Source organism: Callospermophilus lateralis, chromosome X, assembly GCF_048772815.1.
Source record: "Callospermophilus lateralis isolate mCalLat2 chromosome X, mCalLat2.hap1, whole genome shotgun sequence".
NCBI lineage: Eukaryota > Metazoa > Chordata > Mammalia > Rodentia > Sciuridae > Callospermophilus > Callospermophilus lateralis.
In genome coordinates this window covers 105,868,984-105,894,285 of record NC_135325.1, presented here as the reverse complement: position 1 = coordinate 105,894,285, position 25,302 = coordinate 105,868,984, and the positions used below count along the sequence as shown (strand labels likewise).

Sequence of the window (25,302 nt, the reverse complement as noted above, 5' to 3'; positions counted from 1 at the left end):
ACCCTCTCTCTACATAAAATACAAAATAGGCTGGGGATGTGGTTCAGTGGCTGAGTGCCCCTGAGTTCAAATCCAAAAACAAACAAACAAATCACTAGAATCTAACTAAGGCATATCAACACTAAAGCTAGAAATCATTTCTCTGCCTCTGAATTTCCAGCTTCCTTAAAGCAATGTAGTTATTCAAGGAAGAAACCAGCACTTAGAGATTTGAACTCTGCTGGGCTCTCTTCTTAACTTCCTAGCTGAAGTAAGGATTCCACAGATGGGAAAAAGAGATTTGAAAAAAAAAAAAAAAAACAGTTTCTTTCTGGACTAGGTTTTTCTATTTCTTGAGTGAGGTGAAATTCATATATAAAATATTGCCAGTGCTTTTAATCGTCCATATTTTGCTTGTTAAAAATAGCAATCAATGTTTTTTTTCTCTTTTAAGGTCCTCAGGATGAAAAAGTATCTAATGCTTCCACACTGTTAAGGAAAAAATATGAATCAAAACAACCTCTAAGGAGCATAAACAGTGATTTTTCACTTAATGAGTTTTGTGAGCATCTCACAAAATTGGTTATTTCATATATACTTTCAAGAATTTCTGATTGCAACCAAGACAGTGAAACAAGACAGAAATCCCTAGAAAGCCAAAATGCAGCTCTTAACAAGATTATTTTAATTCATTCCCAACCGTTTGAAAGTCGGTCAATATCTATCAGAAAACTTGCCTTAAACATTTCTGAAATCATTATTCAAATCCTTCTTAATAGTGACATTTTAAAGGTAGACATTAGGCAACAAATGGTTTCTCGAAAAATCAAATATATTTACTGCCCAAGAGTAGATGTAACAGACTTCAAGAATGTCTTTCAGAATCTCTTAATAGGAGTGATCCATGTTCTGTCCAAAGACATGGGAATAAATGAGCAGTCTGACAGCAAAGGAAGAAATAAGTCATTGTCCATGCTTACAAGCTGTAGTGAGACCATTCATAACAAAACCAAAAGTATGAAAAGACAGATAGGCCCCAGAGATTGGAAATCAGTTCTTATTCCTCGAATGGACCAACTCATACAGAAAAGTAAGCTGAATTCTCTGGCATGTAAATTAGGCACCCTGATTGGTAGCCTAAAAACTCGTGAATCCAAAATAGTAGTCAATAAAATTTTTAATATTGTTTTAGATTTGTTTTTATCAGACAAATCTCCAAATTGGGATATGGATTCTGGTCAAATAGCAATGACAATGTACCCATCTCTAAGTAATCAGCAAAGTCATAGCACACCCAGAGAAAACCTAATGCTCTCTCCCAAATCTGCTTTTCTTCTAAATGTTGTATGTGAAAAACTTATTACAATGCTGTTGGAAGAATGTGCACCTAACAACTCTTTTAAAAGTGACCCTCTTTCTGATGAAATATCAGCTGAATGTCAACTGTTCAACATACTTCAGAATGTATGCTCACCATTTGAAGGATATGATATGTCAAACCTTTTGGAAAATCTAGAAGAAATAGATCAAGAATCCATGGTTAGTATCATTTCCCATAATTTGGTAAAATCCTTAATGGAAAAACTGTCACACAATGTACAGCAACCTCTGAGAAGTCCAATCTTTGCAAAAAAACATTTAACATATGAGACAAGAAAGACATTTTCCAGTTTTCCAAAAACAAAAAGGCCAGAATTAAATGAATCAAGGCAGGGTAAAGGCTCTGCAAAGGTCAAGAGTGATGACAACAAGCCTTTAATAGGGGCATTCAATAATGTCAGGGAGATTTTTCCCAAAATACAAGCCCCTTTTAGTAGGCATATTCCAAGAAAATCCTCTTGTCTACCTCCTCTTCAAAGACTAGGTAAAAAGGCAATGAATGAAATAGGAGTTTATTCTGCCACATTTTTGGAAGAAATAATTTCAGGAATTTTTCTTAGCTTCTATACCTCATTGTGGGCCAAAAATGTAAATATCACTGAGATCCAGCTCAATGAGATGAATGGATTAGGGGTGAACTCCGTGGTGAATAAGTTTAATAATGCTCAAGTCACTGTTCTCCGGGATGTTGAAGAAAAGATCTATTTTCCATCAGTCTCTAAAGAAATTGTGAATAAGATTGTTGATTCAGTTTATAATGATGTTTTATGGGAATATGAATTGCAAGTGGCCTGTGGTGATAATCTGACCCATGCTATTACATCAATAGCAGAACAGATAACAAATGGCATACTGATAGAGATTTTAGACTACCAACTCCCACTGTACCTTCTAGAAAATCTCACACCTAATTCATACTGCCCTCTCAAAGCAGAAAAGATACTGCAAAAACTTCAAAATAACATGAAAGAACTTAATTATCAAGTTCAACATTCACCAGGTTATACTACCATGCTATCACACTCATTTTTAGAAGATGTCATTAGAAAGCTATTATTTCAACTCCTTCCTCTATCCAGCAAGGCTTCATGCTTGGGGAATAATCTAATGACTTCAGATTTTGATGAAATATCCACTTGTATAATAAATAAAGTTATGCTGTCCATTTCAAAGCATAAGATTTGGCTCACTAAATATGATTGTCAAAATTTATATATGGAAAGTAACCTCCAAAATATGGTGGATTCTATTTATGGTAATATTATGCGGATGTATGATTCTCTTGTGTCAATACAGAAAATCATAGCAAGCCAAAGCCCAATTCTGGTTGACCAAATGGCTAGTCTTATTATTCAAGAGATCATTGAAAATCATCTTCAGCCCTTTTTGTGTGGAGATGCCTTACCTCATTCGAAGACCCCATTGGATGAAATATCTAATATGGTTAAAGAGGTTCTCAGTGAAGTCACACAACCACAAAGACACTGCAAGACTCCATCATCACTAGGTATGAGTTTTTATCCTAATGCATTTGTAGAAGTTGTTGTTGGCAGGCTTTTATCAAGAATCTTCAACCCAAACTATAACACTGAGACTGAATTGGATAAAATGACCCAAAAATTGGTAAACTCAATTAATAAACATTTTAGCAAAGCTAAAATCTATATTCTTCGTGATGATCAAAAACACTCTTTTCCTACTATAGATACAGACACTGTGGATGAACTTGTCAATTCAGTCTATAAGAATGTTCTGAAACAGTATGGGCTGGATCCTGAAACTGTTAATAAACAACTCAAAGACAGTGAACTTTTTGCAGAACATCTTACCAATTTAATTGTGGAAGATATTTCTGGCTATCTTTTCCATCCACTGTTTTCTGGGGATTTGTCAGCATCTTCCTATGCTACTTTAACAGTACAGAATGTTATTCAGAACATCTTTAGTGGGATCAGTAAATCTACAAAGTCAACCCAGCATTTATCTCCATATAACACCATGCTACCATACACATTTTTAGAAGACCTAATCAAAGTACTATTATCTAGAATTTTTCATCCTTCTTTGTGCATGCTTTCATATGCAAAAACTCCAGAAGACAGATCACAAATTAATGTCAATGAATTCTCTTCGAAACTAATCAATGACATTAAGGGGAAAATTTCCCAACATGAAATTCGATTTTCAAAAGATAGAGATACTGACTCTGTTTATTCAGATGATGATGCTCAGCATCTCATTGATTCAGTATTCAGAAATATTTTGCAAAACTCTGGGTCTCAAGAAGAAATTGAGCACAATATCACAAGTAGTAATGAGGTTCTTATTGATAGAATAGCAGGTTTTATCATTAAAAATATCTGCCAACAACATCTTCATCCATTTGTGTATGGAAATCTATCACCTCCTTCAAAATGTACATATGTCAATGATACAAGAAGGCAACAGAGTTTTTCCAATGCTTACCCCTCAGTCTTTTTGGAAGATGTGATCTGTGGGGTTTTAAGAAAAATATTCCATAGAGTGTTAGGCATTGTGCAAACAAAATCAGTTACAAATTCAGAAAATGAACTTTTGGAAACATCTGAAGAACTCATATATTTGATAACAGAAGAATTCTCAAAAGCCCAAGTTATCATCCTAGAAAATGTTCAAGAACAATTATGTCTGCCAACAGTAGATAGAGATGTAATCCTTAAAATTACTGACACAGTGTATAGCAAAGTTTTACAAGAATATGAATTAGAACCATCACCTGATAAGGATTTTCTCAGTGACACAATGAAATTGTCTGAGAGGATAACTAAAATTATCCTGGCTGAAGTTGTTGATTTCCAAATTCATCCAGATCTTGTGGCAAAGCTTCCTTTTAAATCATATTCAAGACTCAATATTGATGTTTTGATAAAAAGAGTTCATGACAATATTACTAAATCAAGATTGCTAAGACAGACTTCTACAACATATACCACCATATTATCACACACACATTTGGAAAAAATAGTCACCAAAGTTTTATCTCAGATAAGTCCACTGGACTTCAGTGCAGAAGATCCAGAACTCTTGCAGTTGGACTTAAGTAACACAATTATGGGACTGACTGACAAAATCATGTCAATAATTTCTAAACATGCAATATGCATCACTAAACATGGATGTGAAAAACAACATATAGTTTCAGAAAAAGATATTCAGGCTATGGTAGATGCCATTTATACTGATATTTCTCATTCAAATCTGTACCACTCACTTACAAAAGATAAAAAAGACATAAATAACATACCTGTTACAAAAATAGCAAGTTATATAATAAAAGAAATATTTAACCATCACCTTCAGTCATTTTTACCAGAAGATAAAACTCTCCCTTCAGGCACTCTTGATCAAACTTATAAACACGAAGCTAGAGATCCTAAAAAAAGAGAACTGTCTTTCATTATAAATTCAGCTGCCTTTTTGGAGGAAGTAATTTCTGAAGTTTTATGCAAAATCCTTTATGTATTCTCACATAGTCTCTTGGCAACAGCCAACATTACTGATATTGCTACAGCGTTAGTAAGATCGATTGTGTCAGAGTTCAATGCATCGGAGATTTTAGTTGTAGATAACTTGGATGAAAATCTGTATCTTTCAGAAGAATATAAAGAAATGGTTCAAAAAACTGTTAACCTAATTTATGAGAAAATATTAGATGAATATAAATCTCTAATTCATGTCTATAGTGCCATAAAAAGTGATGTCACCAATTTTGGAAGGCAGATATATTGTTTGCTATTAGGAGAAATTTATGATTATCAGGTGGAAGCATTAATTTCAGGAGAATTTGCAATGTCATCTTACACCTCTCTGCAAGAGGAGAACATCATCAGAAATGTGCTCAGTATCATCAATGATGATAGCCATATCTTACCATCATGCATCACTGTTTTGCCTCGTGCCTTTTTAGAAGATATGATTTACAAGCTGCTAGCATATATATTCCCTTCATCTGTGACTGAAACTGAACTAAAAGAGGAAGAAGTGTCGCCAGATTATGATTTTGTGGGTGCAGCTTCAAAATTGACTGATGAAATCATAACAGAAATTTCTGAACATCAGATTAGACTTGCCACTGCAGAGGAGTATGCAGAAAGTATACAATTAGATGTAATTGAGGACTTTGTTGACTCCATATGTAACAATATGAAAAAAATTAAATTTCAAGCTGACACACAAAAAGATGTATGCCAAAGGGGAGGGTCATTCCTTGAGAAAATAGCTGGTTTCATTATGAAGGAAATTGTAGACCACCATCTCCGGCCATTTTTACATGATGAAGCATCATCTTCAAATAACTTACCTGAAAATAACTACGCCATTGAACTCTCAAATTCTGTTAAGGAAAAAACCTCGTCCTTACCACAGGAGGCTTCTGTGTATTCTGCTTCATTTTTGGAAGATGTTATAATTGACCTTGTTCACAAGTTTTCTACTCTCCAAAGTATTTCTGAAAATCCTAAGGACAAAGAAATGTCAGAAGACCAACTTGTGGGCATGGCTATAAATTTTGCAAATATCCTGATAGGGGAATTTAAGAAAAGTGAAGTTAAAGTTCTAGAGAATGCCGAAGAAACATTTTCTTGTCCACCAATAGATAAAGAGATAGTTGATAAAGTATCAGATTCTGTGTATGAACAAGTCATGGAACTATATAGGCCTAACAATGTTCAGAAAGATGATAGGAGTAAAATTGTTGCAGAGATGATTGCTGCTTTAGCTAAGAATGCAATCTCTGCTTTTAAAATTCAACCACTTTTTTGGGGAGACTGGTCTTCCACCATCTTTTCATTTCTGGATGTGGATAACATCATCCAAAAAGTTCAATGCCTGCCATATAAATCCTTTACAAAGATAAACAGAAGCTTAAAGGAGAACCCAATTTGTTCACCAAAACAACCATCTACCTCAGGCCTGAAAAACAAAATGGACACTTCAAAGATATATAGAGGAACAATTATTGTAAAAGAGGATTTCAAAAAGGAAGACACATCAATGAAAAAAGGCAGCATCTATGAGCCAATATGTACTGCTATAACTAGTATAATGAAGAACGAAGTAATTACCATAGAATCAGAGTTAGATGGAGGTGTGGCATATAAAAATAAAGGGGGTAAAAAGGAAAGTTCCAGTAGAGAAGATGAGAAAGGGCATGATGATGAGATATACCAACATTTTTCACCTGCTACCATTGACGAGAAAAATAAGAATGTTCTACTGGAACTAGATTTTAAAATAGATGATAAAAAGAATAATGAAGAAAGAGAAGGTACATTCAAAAAAGAGGATGTATCTTTTGAATTACCATCTCGGAAGTCCAAGGTGAAAGGAAAGAGGAGACATTCTCCAGCTTACAAAGTTATAGATGACAAAACAATCTTCCATCCTAAACAAGTTCAAAAAAATATCACTGAAAGTATTTACAGCAACATTATAGAAACATCTTCTTTTCAAGGACCAATCAATGATTCAACATTCCAAAGCTGCCTAGATGATAAAGCAGCAAATATAACTCAAGAGGCTGGTAGGGATTTGGTACAGCCTGTGTCAACAAATTCAGCTAGCCAAGATGCTCCAGCTCCCAAGGAAAAGAATGAGAAATGTAAAGATGAACAGACTAAAAGTAAACTGAGTAAACCAGTCTATCCCCTGGACCTACCAGGAAAAAATTCTGGGATTTTGCCTGCCAACTTTTTAGAAGATGTTATCTCTGAAATAGTTAATAAGTTGATATTTTATTCCTCACCAGGCACAGATGATGCATGTAAAAATATAACCAGTGATATAAATAAAGATGAGCTCCATGTTACAGCTATGAAACTGATTGATTCCCTATTAAAGGAGTTTTCAGATGCTCAAATTAAAATATTAAACCCAGATCAGGGAAATCAGTCCATCCCAACTGCAGATAAAGTTCCATCAGTTCATAAAGTATCTCTTAGGCAGAAAGAAACATCTGTGGCTAAAGGACCATCAGAGATAAAAATGATAATTATGGACAAAATACCATTCACACATAGAATACCACCTGTAACTCACATGCCTTTTTCAGATAGTAAAACTTTAATGGCTCAAACACCATCAATTGATAAAATGCTAGTCAATAAAGTTGTTCATTCCTCTATATGCAATATTTTGCAGGAATATAGATCTCAAGAGTGCATTTGTAAGGACATAAATAGAAACAGTGAAATTGTAGCAAAAAGGTTAGCCAATGCAGTAATAGAAGAACTACTTCAGCATCAGGTAAACATGCTACTTTGCAACCAGGTTCCAGCTTCAGTATGTTTGCCTTTAGAATCAGAGGAGTTTGTGAGAAGGATCCAAAAAGTGTCCCAAAAAGCCTACAAAGAATGCCAGACATCTTGTCCATATACCATAATGCTACCTTATGAATTTTTAGAAAGTGTAACTTCTTCTCTCCTTTCGAAAATTTTCTTGAACACTAATGCAGGAGAATCTGATTATTCATCCACAGAACTAAATTTCCTTCAAATGAAGTTAGTAAATACAATTATGACAGAGATCTCCAAAGATGAAAATATGATTGTACAGTATGTAGAATCCTTACATCCTAATGATGATGAAATTGTTCAATTAGTGGTTCAGACTATTTATAATAATCTCTTGTCTCAATTTGTATCTCAAGAGAGCATACAAAATTGTTTCACCAGTGGATGCAGAATGCTTTCAGAAACTATAGTTAATTTAGTTGTGCGAGAAATGGCTGGCAATCAGTTGCAAAACTATTTTTCTGGAGAGCTAACTCCACAACAGTGTACAGAAGTTGACAATGTTGTTGAAAATATCCTTAGATCTGTTATCCAAACTACTGAATTTCCTCAGCTTCCACAATTGCTGGCTTATGAATTGCCTTTTAACATAATAGAAGAAATCGCTGTAAAATTTTTATCAAAGATTTTATCTGTGTTTCCAAATGTGGATAGCGAGCCAGAAAATTATATGAATGATGAAGTGCAAAATATAACTTCAAAAATATTAAACTCATTCCAAGAATATATGTCTAAAAGTCAGATTAAAGTTGTACCACAGGCCAAAGAAGCACATACTATATCTTTAGCAGACAGTGCAACTATTGAAAAAGTAGTTACTTCTGTTTATAATACTGTTTTAAAGCAATCTGGTTCACATGTTGCAATGTATAAAGACTTAATGGGTAAAAGCAATATGCTCTCTGACATAATAGGATATTTAATGGTGAAGGAAATTTCCAATTCTGAATTTCATCCTCAAGTGGAGGAAGAACCATCAAGTTCAGAATTAGTTCTGGAAGCTGTCACAATTATGGAAAAAGTGGTTAAGATAATTGATAACCTAAGGTCAAAGGAAAAGCCTTCATTCAGAAAAAATGGTGTGTTAGATGCCACAATTTTAGAGGAAATGTTGGCCTTGTTCTTGGCCAAAATAGCGAAGTTGCCAACTACCTCAAACAAAGATGCTAAAAACTTATCAAAACCTGAGTTAAATAGAATTGCATCTCATTTGACAAAATCTGTGATAGATGAAATTGCCAGAAATAATATCAGTGTCATACCTGCTAACCCTAAAGAACAATTAAATTCAGAAAGTATAGAAATTATTTCTCAGATTGTTGATTCTTTATATAATCATATACTACAACAGTGTGGAACACCTGAAGAACTCTATTATGATATAAAAAATACAAACTTCTTTCCTAATAAGGTGGCTTCTTTGATTATTAATAAAATTTTAAATTGCCCACAAGAAATATTTACCTCAAAAAATGTTTATGCTAATCTCTTTGGCAATCTGGACATTGGTCGAATTATTGAAAAGACACATGAACGTGCTGTTAAAATGGATACTAGGCTAGAGAAAAAAGAGTCATATCAAGATTTACCTCAAGAGCAACTCCCAATTAAAATAATTCCTCACCATGGGAAAAAACCAATCAATATTGATCCACACATTGTCGCAGAACACTTAGGAGTCATTTCTATAAAAACACAATCTCTTGAAAAACTGCAAGTGAAGTGTTTAGCTAGAACTGGACATACCATAGAAGCCCTTAGAAGAGCATCAATAAGTGGGATAGGTCACTCCAAATACTCATCTATTGCAACAATGCAGAGGAAGGATACTCGGATCTCATTGGATAAGACTGGACGACTGAATGTAAAGCCATTAGAGGTAAGTACAAAAGGCAATGGTGATAATAAATGAGTGGCTACTGGCTAGGTTCCCTTTCTGTGACTCCTTTCCTTGGGTTGGTCTATGGAATGCATTTGTAAGATATGGTCAGTTTTCTCTTGCCCAGTCCAGTAGAATGAAATACTCCTGATTCATTCAGTAAAATCCTCTGCCTTGCTAGAACTTACTTTATCACTTCTGTGGCTCAGTATAAAAGTGTAAACCAGTTTTCACTCGCCAGTCAGACTGAACTATTATTTCTTGAGGAATAGGAATATAGTGAAGTGCCCTGGACAGCAACCAAACTGAGAGGAATTGTTTACATATGGCAATTCAGAAGAAATATAATCTTTAACAATTCTCATATCTCTCTTTTATGGATATACATTGTCTTAGTCTTCATTTATAGGTAAGTAATTCCTTGTACACATATCTGTGTAACTACACCATAGAACATTACCCTAAGTCAAAGCTTAATCATCTACAGAAATATCTGTCACAGTTCTTATTCTTGGCTACCTGTCCTTAGGGGTGCAAAAGGACCAGTTAGAATATCAGTTAAACCAGTCTTTACTTGACATTTAAATCCACAAACTTAATGATCCACACTAGTTCTGTTTTGACTTAGCAACATTCATTGACAAATAATAGACTGCATACTTTTTTCTTTTTCTTTTTCTTTTTTCTTTTCTTTTTTATGGTATCAGGGATTGAATCCAGGGTCATTTAACCAATGAGCCACATTCCCAGTTCTTCTTTATATTTTATTTTGAGACAGGGTCTTGCTAAACTGCTCAGGACATCGCTAAATTGCTGAGGTTGGCTTTGAATTCACGATCTTCCTGCCTCAGTCTCTGGAGAGGCTGGGATACAGGCACGCACCATGGTGACCAACTAGACTGCACACTCTTTTGATTTCACTGTTATTATTTCATTCCATAAGATTTTTCCCAGAGATGGACTTATATTGATCCATCCCCACATTTCATTTAATACCACGCCCCTTGCTATAAATGAGTCTCTAGCATTGATGATATGCTTTCATACTGGGGATGTAGCTTGTGACTTAAAAAACTATGCAAAGTTCTAAAACACCAGCCTGCCTGGAGCATAAGCCTAGGAGCATGTTTTTCTTAGCATTATTTTCCAAAACATTCAACTAAGTTTCAGAGCTATGGAGTACATTACTGGCTACTTTTTTTTCAGTGCCAACTATAGAGATTTTTAGGGGTTAGGACACTAATGGAATCTCCTTGTTCCTTAGTTTCTTAGATCATATGAAGTTCCTTTTCTGCTCTAAAGTGTCCTTTTCTCTCTGGGTTCTCAAATTTATATTTGCATTTAATAGGTAGTATCATTTATAGGTAAGTAATTCCCTGTGCATGTATCTGTGTAACTAAACTGTAGAACTTACTCCAAGTTGATGCTTTATCATGTGCAGAAATATCTGTCACAGTTCTTATTCTTGCTTAGCTGTTCTCTTCACTTATATCCTTTACCAGTACTTCATCTCTTTATAGCCCAGAGAAAGTTGGAAGAGAATTTTTAATTCAAACCAACAACTCCTGCCACTATTCATGGAAGCAAATGGTATCTTAAGGAAAATAAACAGACACAGGCAGCTCAGCTACAACAGATGCTTTGCAGTGATCTGGATAGCAATCCCCTATCCATCCTCAGCATGGGGGAGGAGGTTTCGGAAAGAATCGTACATGAGTTTAGGGAACCCAGATGAGTTGCAGGCTACTCTGCAGTTTGGAATCTACCATCAAGGCTTCATTTGCTGTTTTGATATACAACATTTGCTGACACACCAGACACATGCATATTAAAGGCTCACACAGTGACAAATTCCAAAGCCATATAGAATGAATAATGCAATCTTTTGAACCACTGTTTCCCTCCATCAGCACAGATAATCAAAATTGATTGTTTCCATTTCTCACAGAAGTCCCTCTTTCATTTTGTTTTGCACAAAAGACATTCCTTTAGAGTAGCATTTATATGAAAAACTGGTCTGTAATGTTATTAAGAGTTTTTTAGATCTAAGATTGATAACTCAAATGAATTTAAAGGGTCTGTGGCATCATCAAAGGCTACTTAAATGGGGAAAGTCATTTATTTAATTATAATTGTCTTTTTATTGAGCTGTCTTTAACATTGTAAATGGAAAGTGACATTTGACTAGAGGGGGAGGATCAATGAAGTTTTACACTTTGAAGCTTCTTTTGGAAAAATAGAAGAGAAGAATGGTGAGGAATGAACATTCAAAGGCCTTCACAATTTTGTCTGTTATCCATCATTTTTAAAACTCCATGTCAGCCACTACCTTGTCTTTTTTTCATGAAAATATCTGTCTTTAGATTGCTCTACTAAGAAGTTCAAAAAAAGTGTAATCATAACTATGATAACAAAACTTTCAAGACAAATAATCAAAACACAATGTAATTAAAATACTTGTGTACTGGGACTGGGGTTGTAGCTCAGTGGTAGAGCACTTGCCTAGCATGTGTGAGGCCCTGGGTTTGATCCTCAGCACTACATAAAAATAAATAAAAATGAAGATGTTGTGTTCATCTACAACTAAAAAAAAATTTTTTTTTAAATTGTGTACTTTGCATTTATTGACAAGTATAAAGTAAACTTTGAAGCAAAAGAAAGAACATTAGTTAGGTTCTCTTCTTTAGACTGGAATAATATCTAAATGCAATACATATGTGGGGGTGGGAAGGTGGATATGCAAATATTGCTTAAGGTGTTCATTTATTTCTTCTTTTAAGTATATCACTAATATATAAGTAATTATCACTTGAATATAAACAATTTACTAAGTAGAAAATATAATGAAATTACCTTATTATAAATGAACCACAGGAAAAGTGACTGTGGCAATTGTTTTTAATATTCATTGTCTCTTCAATTCCAGACAGCGAGTAGGAATTCTTTTCAGAATCTGTTAAAACCGGATATCACTAAAGTGGAACTTTTAAAGGATGTCCAGAACAAAAAAGATCTTATCATCCGACTGGTAGCTCATGATATTGATAAAAGAGGGTCAGAAAACAAGGTAGAAGAGGGCTTAACTTCTGACGAAGATGAAGTTATTCTAGAAGAAGTTGTTAAAGAAGCTTTTACAGAAGAACCAATTCAAGGCCCAGTAGAAGAAGACACAAAGCCCATTGCAAACCCAGTGACATCCCCTAAGCCACTAGTGAGCAAGAGAAGTCTGAAAAAATTTCTATCATTTAGCAAATATCATCATCCCAATTCTAGAACATCTATAAAAAATATTGAAAGAATATCAACCCAGTGGAGAGAATCTAAGATGACAGAACCAAAAAAAACTGTTCCTGAAGTTCGTGTCCCTACCTTGAAATCCTCAACTGACACAAATTCTTCTTATTGGGAGAGAAAGACACGATCTAGTGTAAGTGAGGAATATGACTAATATGAGTGTTGGGATTTTTTGGAGAAGGTAGAGAGTTTTACAAATGTGGTTCAAGCAATGTATCATGGGTAAGAAGGAAAAGGTACTAAACTGAATTTAGTGAGTCTCTACTACCTCTGATGATATTCACAGTGAATGGTAAATGATTAACAGACAAAGTTAGGAGCCTTAATTGAGGGGAAAAAAAGATCATGGAGAGAGTCTTAAGTTACATAGAAGCAATAGAAATTGGGAATCAGTAAAGAGAAATGCAGGCTACTTATTTTAAATGATAGGTTTTATCATTTCTTGTGTGCTGGTTGGCAAATATATTATAAGTTTGGTGCACAAAAACTAAATGCCAGTGAACTTAATCAGAAGATAGGCTGAAGGAAATGAAATGAGGCTTGCAGATTCAGCCTCTCTGGGTTAGAATTCTGTTTCTGCCACTTAAACTAGCTGTGTGACCTTGGGGCAAGCTACTTAGCCAACTTTTTCCTTAAAAGATACAGCAAGTTAGTCAAACTATGTTGAACATTCCTCCTGCAATCAGCCTGTGAGCCTGTAATCACTTTGACACAACTCCTGTCCCTGGTTCCTTATCTTAGTGATGGTCTGGGAGCCATTGACTTCTTGTGTTGGCCGTACCCAAAAAGTCGTATCATACCATGTATTTTGAGACTGCATATGATTTAGGGTTTCCTGGATTAACCCAGAAGCTGCAGTGAACCAGAGAAAACAGAGATACAAGTCTGGTCACTGCAGGAGCTAGCTCACCAAATCAGTCTGCTCTTTACTGGGTAGCTATTTGAGATTTCATGACCAAACACAAACACAGTGTGCCTTGTCTAAAATGATGGCTATATAGAAAACTAAGGAAATGCTACAGTATACTTTGACTTGACTTATTATAAATGCTACTTTGTATAATACTTAACTGGTACTTTTCCAGGTAGAAGAAATGAGATCTTCCACAGAACCAATACATTTTACCATACATAGAATCATGAGTTCATCCTCATACAATGAAGATGATTTGCCTTCATATTCCAGGTACCCTCAGTTAAAGCAACATGAGTTGGTTAAGAAAATAGAAATCTGCAATAAATATTATGCTTAGGGGAAGAATGGGGCCCTTGAGTCAACCTATGAAGTAGTGTTTAGCCTCTCAATCTTCACCCCATCTCCCCTGTTTCCCTGCTCTGGTTACTTCCTGAATCTTCACATTTCATCTTCTCTCCCATTTCTATTTATCTGACTCTACTTCCTTCTCCTCAGACTTGATTTTTAGTATATAGTGGTCCAATTAGAGTAGTTAGATTAGGATTTTAATGTGTTAGGTTTTTGAGCCTGGGAGCCAGGTACTGGGTAAACAATAGTTCCTGTGCTAATGGCTTGCCCAGAGATTGTCCAGCTTAATTCCCTTAAGGATCTAAATGCTCAACTAAATGTGGCATTGACTGTCAAAGGAGTCTCAAGAATAAAGGAGAAGATGTAAGTTGAAGTATTCCAAGAAGAAATCTCAAAAGTAATGGAGTTTGATTTTAGCATTTAAGGATGGATAAAATGTAATTAAAAAGACCATCCAAGTTGAGAAAGCCAGCAGAAGCAAAGGCTGGGCTAAGCAAAATTTACAGAGGACAGAGAGGATCAAAGTATACTGTACACTTGATGTCCGATTGATGCTATTTCCTAGAATGGCCAAAACATGTCTAAAATTGTTCTTACATTTATAAGAATTCACAAACTAGGAAGAGTAGCACTTTGTATCATGGGAGATATAGTGGGTATAAGGAGAAAAATTGACCTGGTTGTGCCTACATTCTTTTCTTCTTGGCACCATGAAATAAAGGTTTCTTTTTGACCTGATACCCTTTTAGGACACTTACTCTTGACTCTCTCTTGACCCTATCTCCAGTCATGATTTTTCAAAATATTTTTTAAAGAGAGAGAGTGTTTTTTAATATTTATTTTTTAGTTTTCGGTGGACACAACATCTTTATTTTATTTTTATGTGGTGCTGAGGATCGAACCCAGCACCATGTGCATGCCAGGCAAGCATGCTACCGCTTGAGCCACATCCTCAGCCCTCAAAATATTTTTTTAGTTGTAGATGGACACAATATCTTTATTTTTATTTTGTTTATTTTTTTAATGTGGTGCTGAGGATCAAACCAGGGCCTCACATGTGCAAAGCAAGCACCCAGCCCACCATTCAGGATTGTTTTAACATATAAGATTCGTGATGTAGCGAACCTTCAATTATTTGCATCAATGGAGAAGAGGAAGCTATATATATAAGACCAAATAAAAGTCAATATAGCAATCATTTGCACATGATTTGAGAACCCACAGACACAATCATTTCAGACTTGCTTCTATATGAATAATGACTTTGACATATGTTCGTTTGCGTAATTAGCATTCCTTCATGTATTAAATCATAGAAAATTAAATGTCTTTTACCTTTTATTTTTAGTAGTGATGATGATCGCCCCCCAGATCCAAGTGCCAAAATAACAGAAGGTTGGATTGATTTTTTTCCCTAATTTAAACTAGATGATATTTAAAAGGCGACTTTGTAAATTGCATTGATGAGTTTTCCTATTGTCAAACCTGAATTTAATCCTGGGTTTTCCAGTAGGTTGACCTACTTTGGAGGAGTACTAGGACAGTTAATTAATTCACATGAACCAACTAGTTTGCCTTTTCAAATGGCAATTTCATTAATTATTAATGATAGAGTATATGATATGATATTTAAGTTCACATTTATTGTACTCCTATGGGAACTTACCAGGAAAAAAGAAATTATCACACCGATAATTTATATGGGGACCCAACCCCACACTACTAAAATTTAATCATCTTAAGAGTGTATGCTTGGTTTGTATAAGTAGCTTAACCCTACTAAAATATATTTTAAAAATCATTTAAAGCTAAAGATTAAACCTGAATTTATTTGCTTACATTAAAATGTAACTAGGATGGATTCCACTTTATTTTTATCTGTTAGAATCCATTCATTAAAATATTTATGAGTTGAAGGTTTGGTCCTCAGTTTGTTGAAACCTCAGCATCAGTGTGGTTCCAACAAGGACAGCACTTGATGTAGGAGTGTCATATTTACTGTAAAGATGGCCTTGAAACTCAAACCACATTACCTGCTTTGACCTTGACTATTTCAAGTCTGCAATTCACTCAAGGATTTACTCAAGAAAAGTGTCCTCTCCATCCAAAGGTGGAAATGACATTTATGGAATTGCAGTATGTCAGAATTCCATGAACACATCATACTGCAAAGGGTGGTGATACATCATGATGTGTTTCCTACATTGTGGAATCAAGGGATATACAACCCAAAATAAGTCATTGAGTACAAAAAAACCTCCTAGTTTTAGAGATGAAGAAAATGAGGTTCAGCATAAAGAGTTGTTGCCCAAGGTTATACAATGAGTCAGAATGTAAATTCAAAATCTTCTAAACCTGACTCCAATGTCAGTATTTTGTTCAACTTCATTATTTAAGTCACCCTTAGTTAATGCATCTTTTGGTAATACTATACCTACACAATTCATTCATTTATTCAGCAAATATTCACTGAGCACTTTCTTTGTGCTAGACACTATTTCAAGTGCTGGGGTTGTGAATCAAACAAAAAGTGCTTGCCCTCATGGGACTTAACTTGGGAGTGTATGTAAAGCAGGAAATATAAACACAAAAATTTTAGATATGAATAAGTACTTCCCATTCTTACCTTGAGTAAAATCCAGATCCCTTACAATGACTTACAAGGTCCTCGAAGGTCTAAACACCACTCCTTCCCCATAACCTTCCTGACCACCTCTCTTGATAATCTCTCTTAAATCTTCCATTCCAGCTACACCAAGTCTCAGACACACCAGGCATTCTCCTATCTCAGGGCCTGGGCACTTGCAAGGCTGCCTGCAATGGTCTTCTCTCAGATATCTGCACAGGTTACTCCTCACCACCTTTAGATATTTGTTCAAACATCATCTTCTAAGTGAAAGCCTTCCCTGAGCACCCTCTTTAAAATTGAAACCTCACAGCTACCCCAACATTCCCTATGTCTTTCCATGCTTTAATTTTCTCCCTAGCACTATACCATCTGATATACTGCATATTTCTATTATTTATCTATATCCCTTCTCTAGAATGTTAGGATTTTGTTCTGTTCACTGTGTTCCCACATGCCTAGAAAAGACACACTTAGTAGGTATTCAGTAAGTGCTTGTAGAATCTCTGAATAAATATGAAAGAAAATTAAGAGTAAACATGAAGTCCAGAAACATGTCCTTAATGACAAGGAGTCAGCCACAGGAAGATCTAGAAGAGGGTCCCAGGCACAAGATATAGTAAGTAGAAAGATTATGCTTTTAAACTATATACAACCAAAGAGTTGAAGGGGCTCTTGGAAATCCTCCACAGCCTAATCTCTCATTTTACAGATGAGCAAAGAGGCCTGGAGTTTGAGTAGTTATACAAGGATGCATAGCTAGTTGAAGAGATTGCCTCTTTTGGCATTCTAGCCTGGATTCCTTCCACCACATCACACTCCATCTTTCCCAGTATTGGAGGAAAGAGCCAAGACCTGTACCCAGCATTCTAGAGATCTAGCCTCTTCAAGCTTTTTGTTTGCCTAAATTCTATGATTCTTTGATGGAAGTATTTAAATTGCTTTTGTTCTAAAAATAACTATTGTGTCTCAGAAATAACTGTTTCCTAATACTCTGTTTTCATCACAGAAAGTCTTGCAGAGCTAGATCCAGAAAGGTCAGGCAGTGTTAAGGTAAGTATTTTTCACAGGCTCATTGTTATCCAGTGGGACTCTGGAAGAAATGGCCTGATCATTAAGGTGAAATAGAAAATACCTGTGTGCTGTGCCCTAAGGGACCACCCTTTGTTCACCATTCTCTTGCCCAAATCTGTCCCAGCTGGGGTTCACTCATGATACCTAAAATTCCGTTCAACAAAGTCCCCATCTGTGATTCAAGTCCTTGCCCTTGTCTTAGTGTGCAGAGTAAGCCACAGGTGTCTCTTAGTTTAGTTCCACTCATTAATGCTATTCCTGCAACATCTGAGGGAAAGGCAGTGAGTGAGTCCTATGGCACTCACAAGTAGACCTGGGGAGAAGCCTGGTTGGGACAGAGATGCTTCAGAGAGGACGAGGCACTTCTTAAGACAAACAAATACTGATTCCAACCATATCCCAATGTTATGGAGGACTGGCCTACAAAACCCCCTCCCCAGTAAATCTCCCACAAGGGCAGAAGGTACAGAACCTTCTCTGTTTTATATCACCCTTGCTTTCCCTCTGGTTCAGTCTAATCCCGCTCCTAGCATATGAACACACACACACACACAGCCATCAATTTTCCAGTCATTTTTTTATTTATCAATAGTAACATTTGTGTGACCGCCTCAGGCTTCATTAGAGACCACAATTTGCAAGTAAAATTATAGAGGACAGGTAGAATCTCCATCTGGAGGCCAACTGACAGGCTGTTCCTTCTGCCAAGCTGATTCCCTGGTTCATCTAGACTGTTTTTTCTAATTGCTCTTCTGACTTTTTCTTTTTTAGCTATAAAATTCTAGTTAAAGGTATGCTCCACTGAGATACTCAGTGTGCTTTATTGAGTAGCCAGAAATAACTGCTGGTATGTAGTTCCAGGAAAATGGTAGTCTCTGTATATATGAATGCAGGAGTTCTCCAGTGTCAGACTCAGAAAAAGAGGCCACATGTTTCTTTTCATGGTAAACTCCTTACATGGTCTACAAGCCCCTACATGAGCTACCCACTCCTTCCCCTCCTTTCCACATTACCTGTCAATCTCTACTCTGGCCACAATGATCTCCTTCCAGCTCCCCTAACATTCCATGCCTGCTCCCACCTCAGAGCCTTTGCACTTGCTCTTCCTCTGCCAGGAACTCCCCACCCCAAGATAGCTGTGTGGCTTGCTCCCTCATCTTCTTATGGCCTTTGCTTAAAGGTTATCTTTTCAGTGAGGCCTTTCCTGAGCACCCCATGAAAAATACACATACATAAACTAACCCCCTTATCACACTTTATTTTGTTCATAGTACTTAATTCACCATTCATTTGACAATTATTTATCAAGTGCTACTATGCCAGACAATGAAGTTTCAGCAGTAAACAAAGCTGACAAAAATACCTGTTCACCTGTTCTTATTCTCTGGAGATTATACACACACACACACACACACACACACACACACATATATATAAAACGTGTGTGTATGTGTTTATGAGTCATGAGGCGGGGGCCTTTTCTCTTTAGTTCATGACTATATCCCTCACACTGAGTATCCCTAACATAGTAGATGCTCAACAAACATTTGTTGACTGGAATAATGACTTAGCTTCAGAGTCAAATTTGGTCTATCAGGAGTTCCCAAACACTCTCTCCAGGAATGTGATGCACAGTTATATTTATGAACCACCACGAAGAACAGAGAAGGTCTCAACATTCGCTGTACATCAGAACCATATGGCAAACTTTAAAAATAACTGGTGCCCAGCTCCTACCCCCAGAAATTTTTATTCATTAGGCTGCCCCTACCAACTGTACATTAAAAGCTCCCCAGGAGATTATAATGTATAACCAACACCAAGAACCACAGACTTAATCTACTCATGTAAAGGGTTTGGTGTTATCTGCCCTTCCAGCTTCTCAACCTGGCTGCATAACTCCACATGTGGGGAACTGAAAAAAACATTCCTGTACTTGCTCTGTCCTCAGGTATTCCTGTTAAGTTGGGTGAGCCCAAAGCCTGTATTATTTAAATTCCACCAGGTGGTTCTATTGTGCAGGCAGGGTTGAGAACCACTGCTTTAGATTGTCCCTGTCCTAGTTCATCACCTTAAGTATCCTATTTGGTAATATCTTAACCCATAAGCTGTCCCAAATGCTCTTGGAAGAACTAGAGTCAAACTCTTAAGATATATTTTGCTCTCCACCCAAACAGAACACATTTCTCATCTTGCATGTATTTAGACATTACTTTGTTGATGTTCCACTTCTTTTGGAACTGACACCACCATGGAGTAGCTACCCTATAGCCAAGCCATCTGCCATAGCCTATTTTATGCCTTCCAGACCATGCTGCTTCTTAGTTCCAAAAAGTGATAAAGGTCCACAGAGGAAAGCTAGGGCCTGAGCCATTCTTCATGCCTGACTACCACTTCCATGCACCCTACCACTTTCTGGCTCCAGACCACACAATTGCTAAGAATTCTCTAAAAGGAAATAGGAATGATAACATAAACATCCCTTTACTCTTATGTCCCTTAAGACCTTGTCCATCACATCATTACCTTCTCTTAGAGAAGATCTGTAATATATTCCATGTCCCAGGATGCAGGAAGCAGACATGACTGACATTTTCGTGACTTGAGACATTGAAGACCTTGAAATGATCCCACAAGGGCAGCTAAATTCTGCATCCCATTCTGGGGCCACTTCTGGATGTCATCATTGTTTAGAATGATGAGAAGTCAAGCATAGAAACGTCTAAAGCCCCAGAGAACAATTTTTTAAATCTATAGCACATACAGATTACGGGGCACAATGCCACAATGGTGGTGCTCCACCCTTGAGGGTTTCTAGGTATTTCTAGTGTTTACTACTCAACAAAGGACAGAGGACTAACACAATGTTTCCCTTTTGTACTGGCAGTTAACAACCCTCTTTCAACGTGCAAGTATTCTTAGCAATGTACAGTCTTCAAGTGATGATCTTGCAGGTACAAAATATATATACTTTTCTAATACAGCTCTCAATTTGACACTTGGAATATAGACATTTTGCTGATGCACTCCCCTAGAGCAAGGAACTCCTGTTTTGCAGTGTCCCCGTCCACCTCCACTGTAGAGTTGAAGTAATATTATTTACTATGAATATAAATCATGATTTGCAAGTTGTTAATGCAAACCTTTGACTTGAACCTCACAGTATAGGGGTAACAGGTATTGAATACATTGATTAGGTACCAGTTGTATACCAGAGTGCTTTTTCTCACAACCCTCTGTGAAGCATTGTCTCCATTTAGTTAATAAGGAAACAGTCCCAGAGGTGAAATAGCTTACCATTATGTGCTCCCTCTACAAGTCATGTCCCATTTTACATCAGATAAAAATGAAGGGAAATGACCTGGCTGAGGTTGCATAGCCAGCAAATGGCCGAACTGGGGCTCAAACTCTGCACAACTTGTGGCTTTCATCCCACACGCTTTCTTTCTGCCAGCCTGGGGCTACATCCAGTCAACGCTGCACCCCAGAAATAGGCAATGTCAAGGACAGCCTGCAAAGTTTATGGAAAGGAGAGGAAGACCCCCATAGAGGTTCCCATGACATATCAAGTAGTAAAATCACATTCTTCTTTACCTTTAATTTGACAGGAACATACCTCTTCCCCACTACTATATTCTGCAGGATCCAAAAACTCACTGGACAGCAGTTATAAAGTCAAAGATTATATTTTTGTGCTAATAAGGGCCATGGGAGGAATAAATACAAATGGCCAACTTTGTGCTAAGATGCTCAAAATGGCAGAGTCCCACATAAGAGAATTTATTAAAAATTGCAATGCTGTTTATGAAAACCCACAAGAAAAAGGACTTCTGGACCAGTACATGCCCATTACATCTTATAGTGTATTTTTTTTAAACAGAGAGAGAGGTAGAGAGAGAGAGAGAGAATTTTAATATTCATTTTTTTAGTTATCGGCGGGCACAACATCTTTGTTTGTATGTGGTGCTGAGGATCGAACCTGGGCCGCACGCATGCCAGGCGAGCACGCTACCGCTTGAGCCACATCCCCAGCCCTTATAGTGTATTTTTTAAAAAGACAGTTTTATTGGGAATCTAAATCAGTTTATTGGGTGCACTGATTCACATTATGCACTTAAGAGTGCATTGTGGCCTATTCACTTCAGCCATACAAACCTCAGGCACATGTCTCTCTTCACAGTGACCAGTATCAACCAGATGGACCCCACTACTCTGCCCATAAACCCATCAAAGCATCGGAATATCTGTGTCAAAGAGAATTGGTCTCACCAAGGTGATTTCATTTTTTAATATTCTATTTTTTAGTTGTAGATGGACACAATAACTTTATTTATTTATTATTTTTTATGTGGTCCTGAGGATTGAACCCAGTGCTTCACTGAGCTACAACCCCAATCCCAAGGTGACTTCATTTTAACATGAAATCTAACTCTCCTACTCCCAATACAGAGTGAACACCACATCTAATGCTTGGTTTTTCTTTGACTTTGAAAGGAGTATGGATCAGTAACCAAAGTGTTTGCTGTGCTCAAGATGAGCTTCATGTGTGCTGGGATCCTAGGATAACAGCCACCTGCTAATCTAGAGCAATATGTAGAATCTCATAGTGACTTGCAAATTAGTTGGGCACAGTGATGCACACCCATAATCCCAGCAGCTCAGGAGGCAGAGACAGGAGGATCCCAAGTTCAAGGTTAGCCTCAGCAACTTAATGAGGCCCTAGGCAATTTAGTGAGAACCTGTCTCAAAATTTAAAAAATAAATTAAAAGTGCTAGGGATGTAGCTCAATGGTAAAGTGTCCCTTGGGTTCAATCCCTAGTATGCCCCCCCCATAAAAAGAATGCATAGCAACTAGCAAATAGAGGGGCATTGTTTCCGATTGCCATCCCAGATGGTCATTAACAACATCATCCTGGTCCCTCCCCAGGCTTACCCACTCAGTATCTCTGGGAAATAATGTCCAGGCAAGTGCATTTTTAACAAGATTCCCTATATTTCCAAAATAGTGCTTCTTTTTTCCACTCCAGTGAGATTTTCAGAATATGTTCTTGCAGTGCATGCCTTAGTCTTGCAACTAAAATCTTTGTCTAACTTTTTCAAACTATTTAGGTCCCCATTCAAGCTTCTGTCTTTGGCCCCTATAGATTTTGACTTTTTCCTTTTTAATGTCTACATCATTCTTGGAATTGGCTCAGTAGGCTTTTTTAGTGTTATCAGCTATGATGAGGAAGACAGGTTCTGCAGAGTTGGCTAAAGAAACATCAAGGTGCAGGGAATGCAGAGCTTGCCATGGTACCAACGTGGCTACTTTCTGCCAATCTGACCTTAGATGAAGGGTCTGAACTCACCAACCTCTCCTGCTTTCCTCACAGGGGTATCTAATACAGCAAATAAAGACTCTGTGAAAGCATAAGGTTATTTTCTGTAAATGCTACTGAGTCCTAATTATCAATCCCCTATCATGACCACCTCAACTAGGAAGACTAATCAATATCTGTATCTCTCTTGGTTTGTTTACAGACCCTAAGCCTAGTACTTCCAAACAGGGCTCTGAAATGATGAAGAAGGTGTCATCAGCTATGGCAAAGGCGTTTTCAAGGTCTAACGCCAATATTTCTAAGTCTTCCCCACCCCCACCCTCACCTCCTCATGAAGACAGAAGCTGAAGCTATAACTGACATAAATATGCATGCTAACCTTCCTCTCAAAATAAATGGGTTTTTGAGCACAACACAGTGTCTATCCTACATGCAGATTCTCATGGATGCTGAAAATAAGGAAAGTTTGATCAATGCTTTTGTTGAGCATTCTGGCATGGAAAGAAGGACTGGGCCTCACACACAAATGCATCTCCTAGGCAGTATGGGTTTTAAGCTCTGCTCTTGAGGGCCCTGAAGCCTTATTGGGAAAATAAGACTGATAAGTAAAGGTGTGATACCAATAACATAGTGTGCTATGAAGTACTTCAGGGATCTAAGGGATCCCAAGGAGGGAGTCATTGCTGTGAGCTGGAGTGATCAAAAGTTTCCTAGGACTAGAATTCAGCCAAATCTCAAATGATGAATGGGTTTAAGTGGGCATGGAAAGTGCCAAAGAGGCTTGCACTATGAACCACACATCTACTTCCAATTCTGCCATGCCTGGAGGTTACAACTGAGTGCTATCCAAGAGAATGTTTGCTGATAAGGGGATTGGTTTACATATACAGAGTCTAGTATAGCAGTCACCAGACACATATGTGGTCATTGAATCACTAGTGTGATTAAGGAACTGGAATTTTTTCATTTTATCTCAATTTAAGTAACCATATGTGGCTGTTGGCTCTCTCATTGGATAGTGCAGTTCTAGTCAGTATGTGGCCTCATGGACACAAGCCAATTCAGGTGATGCTGAGGGGTTCCTTGAAAATTCATTTCCAAAGTCTTTCCCCAAACATCTAAGGCAGTGCAGCGATGTGACTCCTCAGAGGATCTCTGAAACCTTCAGTCATCCTCTTGACCTCTTTAAGACACATGCACCACCAATGTGGCTAGAAGCAAGTTCATGCTTTTCAGCCATACCAGTTCATCCATATTTGCCAAAACTCAATTTAATAGAGAAAGCATAGGCCCCATCTAGGCCTGACCAAACACCAACCCTGCTGGCACCTTGATCTTGAAGGAAGAAATCAAAGAGCAAATCAGAACCTGTGTTAACCAGGGGGCCTCAAACACAGTGCTGGTCTAGAAACAGCTTCTCTAGACAGAAACATCACCTTGGTACTGAAACAACCATTCTGGCCTCCCTCGAGCCACTCAGTAAACAGGAAAATGGTCACTCATCGAGTTATTCTCTATCTTGGCTTTATCCAAAGGTAGGTTAGAGGAAGTTCCCAGACTTAAACAAAACTCCTCAGAGAAATACTTTTTGGCAAGTAAATTTCCTTCATGTGTACCTGCATTCCATGAATGTTAAGTGAACTGAATTTTAGTATCTAGAATGCCAGGCAATTCTGATGCCCACATATCTATACTCAAACTTGGCTGTCTTCATCTGCTCACTCATTCCTGCCTGCCCTCACATACTAAATAAAATTCATTAAATGCAGCAGCATAAATTTTGAAGTCAGTTCTTAAAGGTCTACAATATAATAAACACTGATCTTACATGTGTTTTTAATTCATTTTTGTTAGTAACAAAAACTCGTACAGAAATCCAAAGTACAAAAGATACAGTGAAAAGCCTTTCCTCTCCTTCCCATCACCCAAATGCTATCCACTTCTCTTAAGAAACGAGTTCTGCTACTAATGAATAGCCTTCCCAAGATAATCTGAGAAATAAAAAAGTATATTAACATCTATCTTTAAAAAGAAGTTCAAGTATCCTCCCTTCAGAAAAGCAGAAAACAGGGAGGGAGGGAGGGAGGGAGGGGAAAATGGAAGGAAAGACAAAGAACATCAATGTGTTCTTTGACAGCCATCATTTTCTGGTAACACT

At 37.1% G+C, this 25,302-nt stretch overlaps 1 protein-coding gene across 1 annotated transcript in view; it reads left to right on the top strand.

The window, feature by feature from the left end:
- LOC143638675 (fibrous sheath-interacting protein 2-like) overlaps nt 1–23,492 on the top strand; it is a 97,522-nt gene extending 74,030 nt beyond the window's left edge. Inside the window, exons 11-17 of the mRNA XM_077106500.1 lie at nt 434–9,567; nt 12,494–12,778; nt 14,424–14,488; nt 15,474–15,520; nt 17,761–17,804; nt 20,713–20,779; nt 23,347–23,492. Of these exons, the coding sequence (XP_076962615.1) occupies nt 434–9,567; nt 12,494–12,778; nt 14,424–14,488; nt 15,474–15,520; nt 17,761–17,804; nt 20,713–20,779; nt 23,347–23,492 (9,788 nt within the window). The remainder of the gene's footprint in view (nt 1–433; nt 9,568–12,493; nt 12,779–14,423; nt 14,489–15,473; nt 15,521–17,760; nt 17,805–20,712; nt 20,780–23,346) is intronic.
- Nucleotides 23,493–25,302: the final 1,810 nt, after the last annotated feature.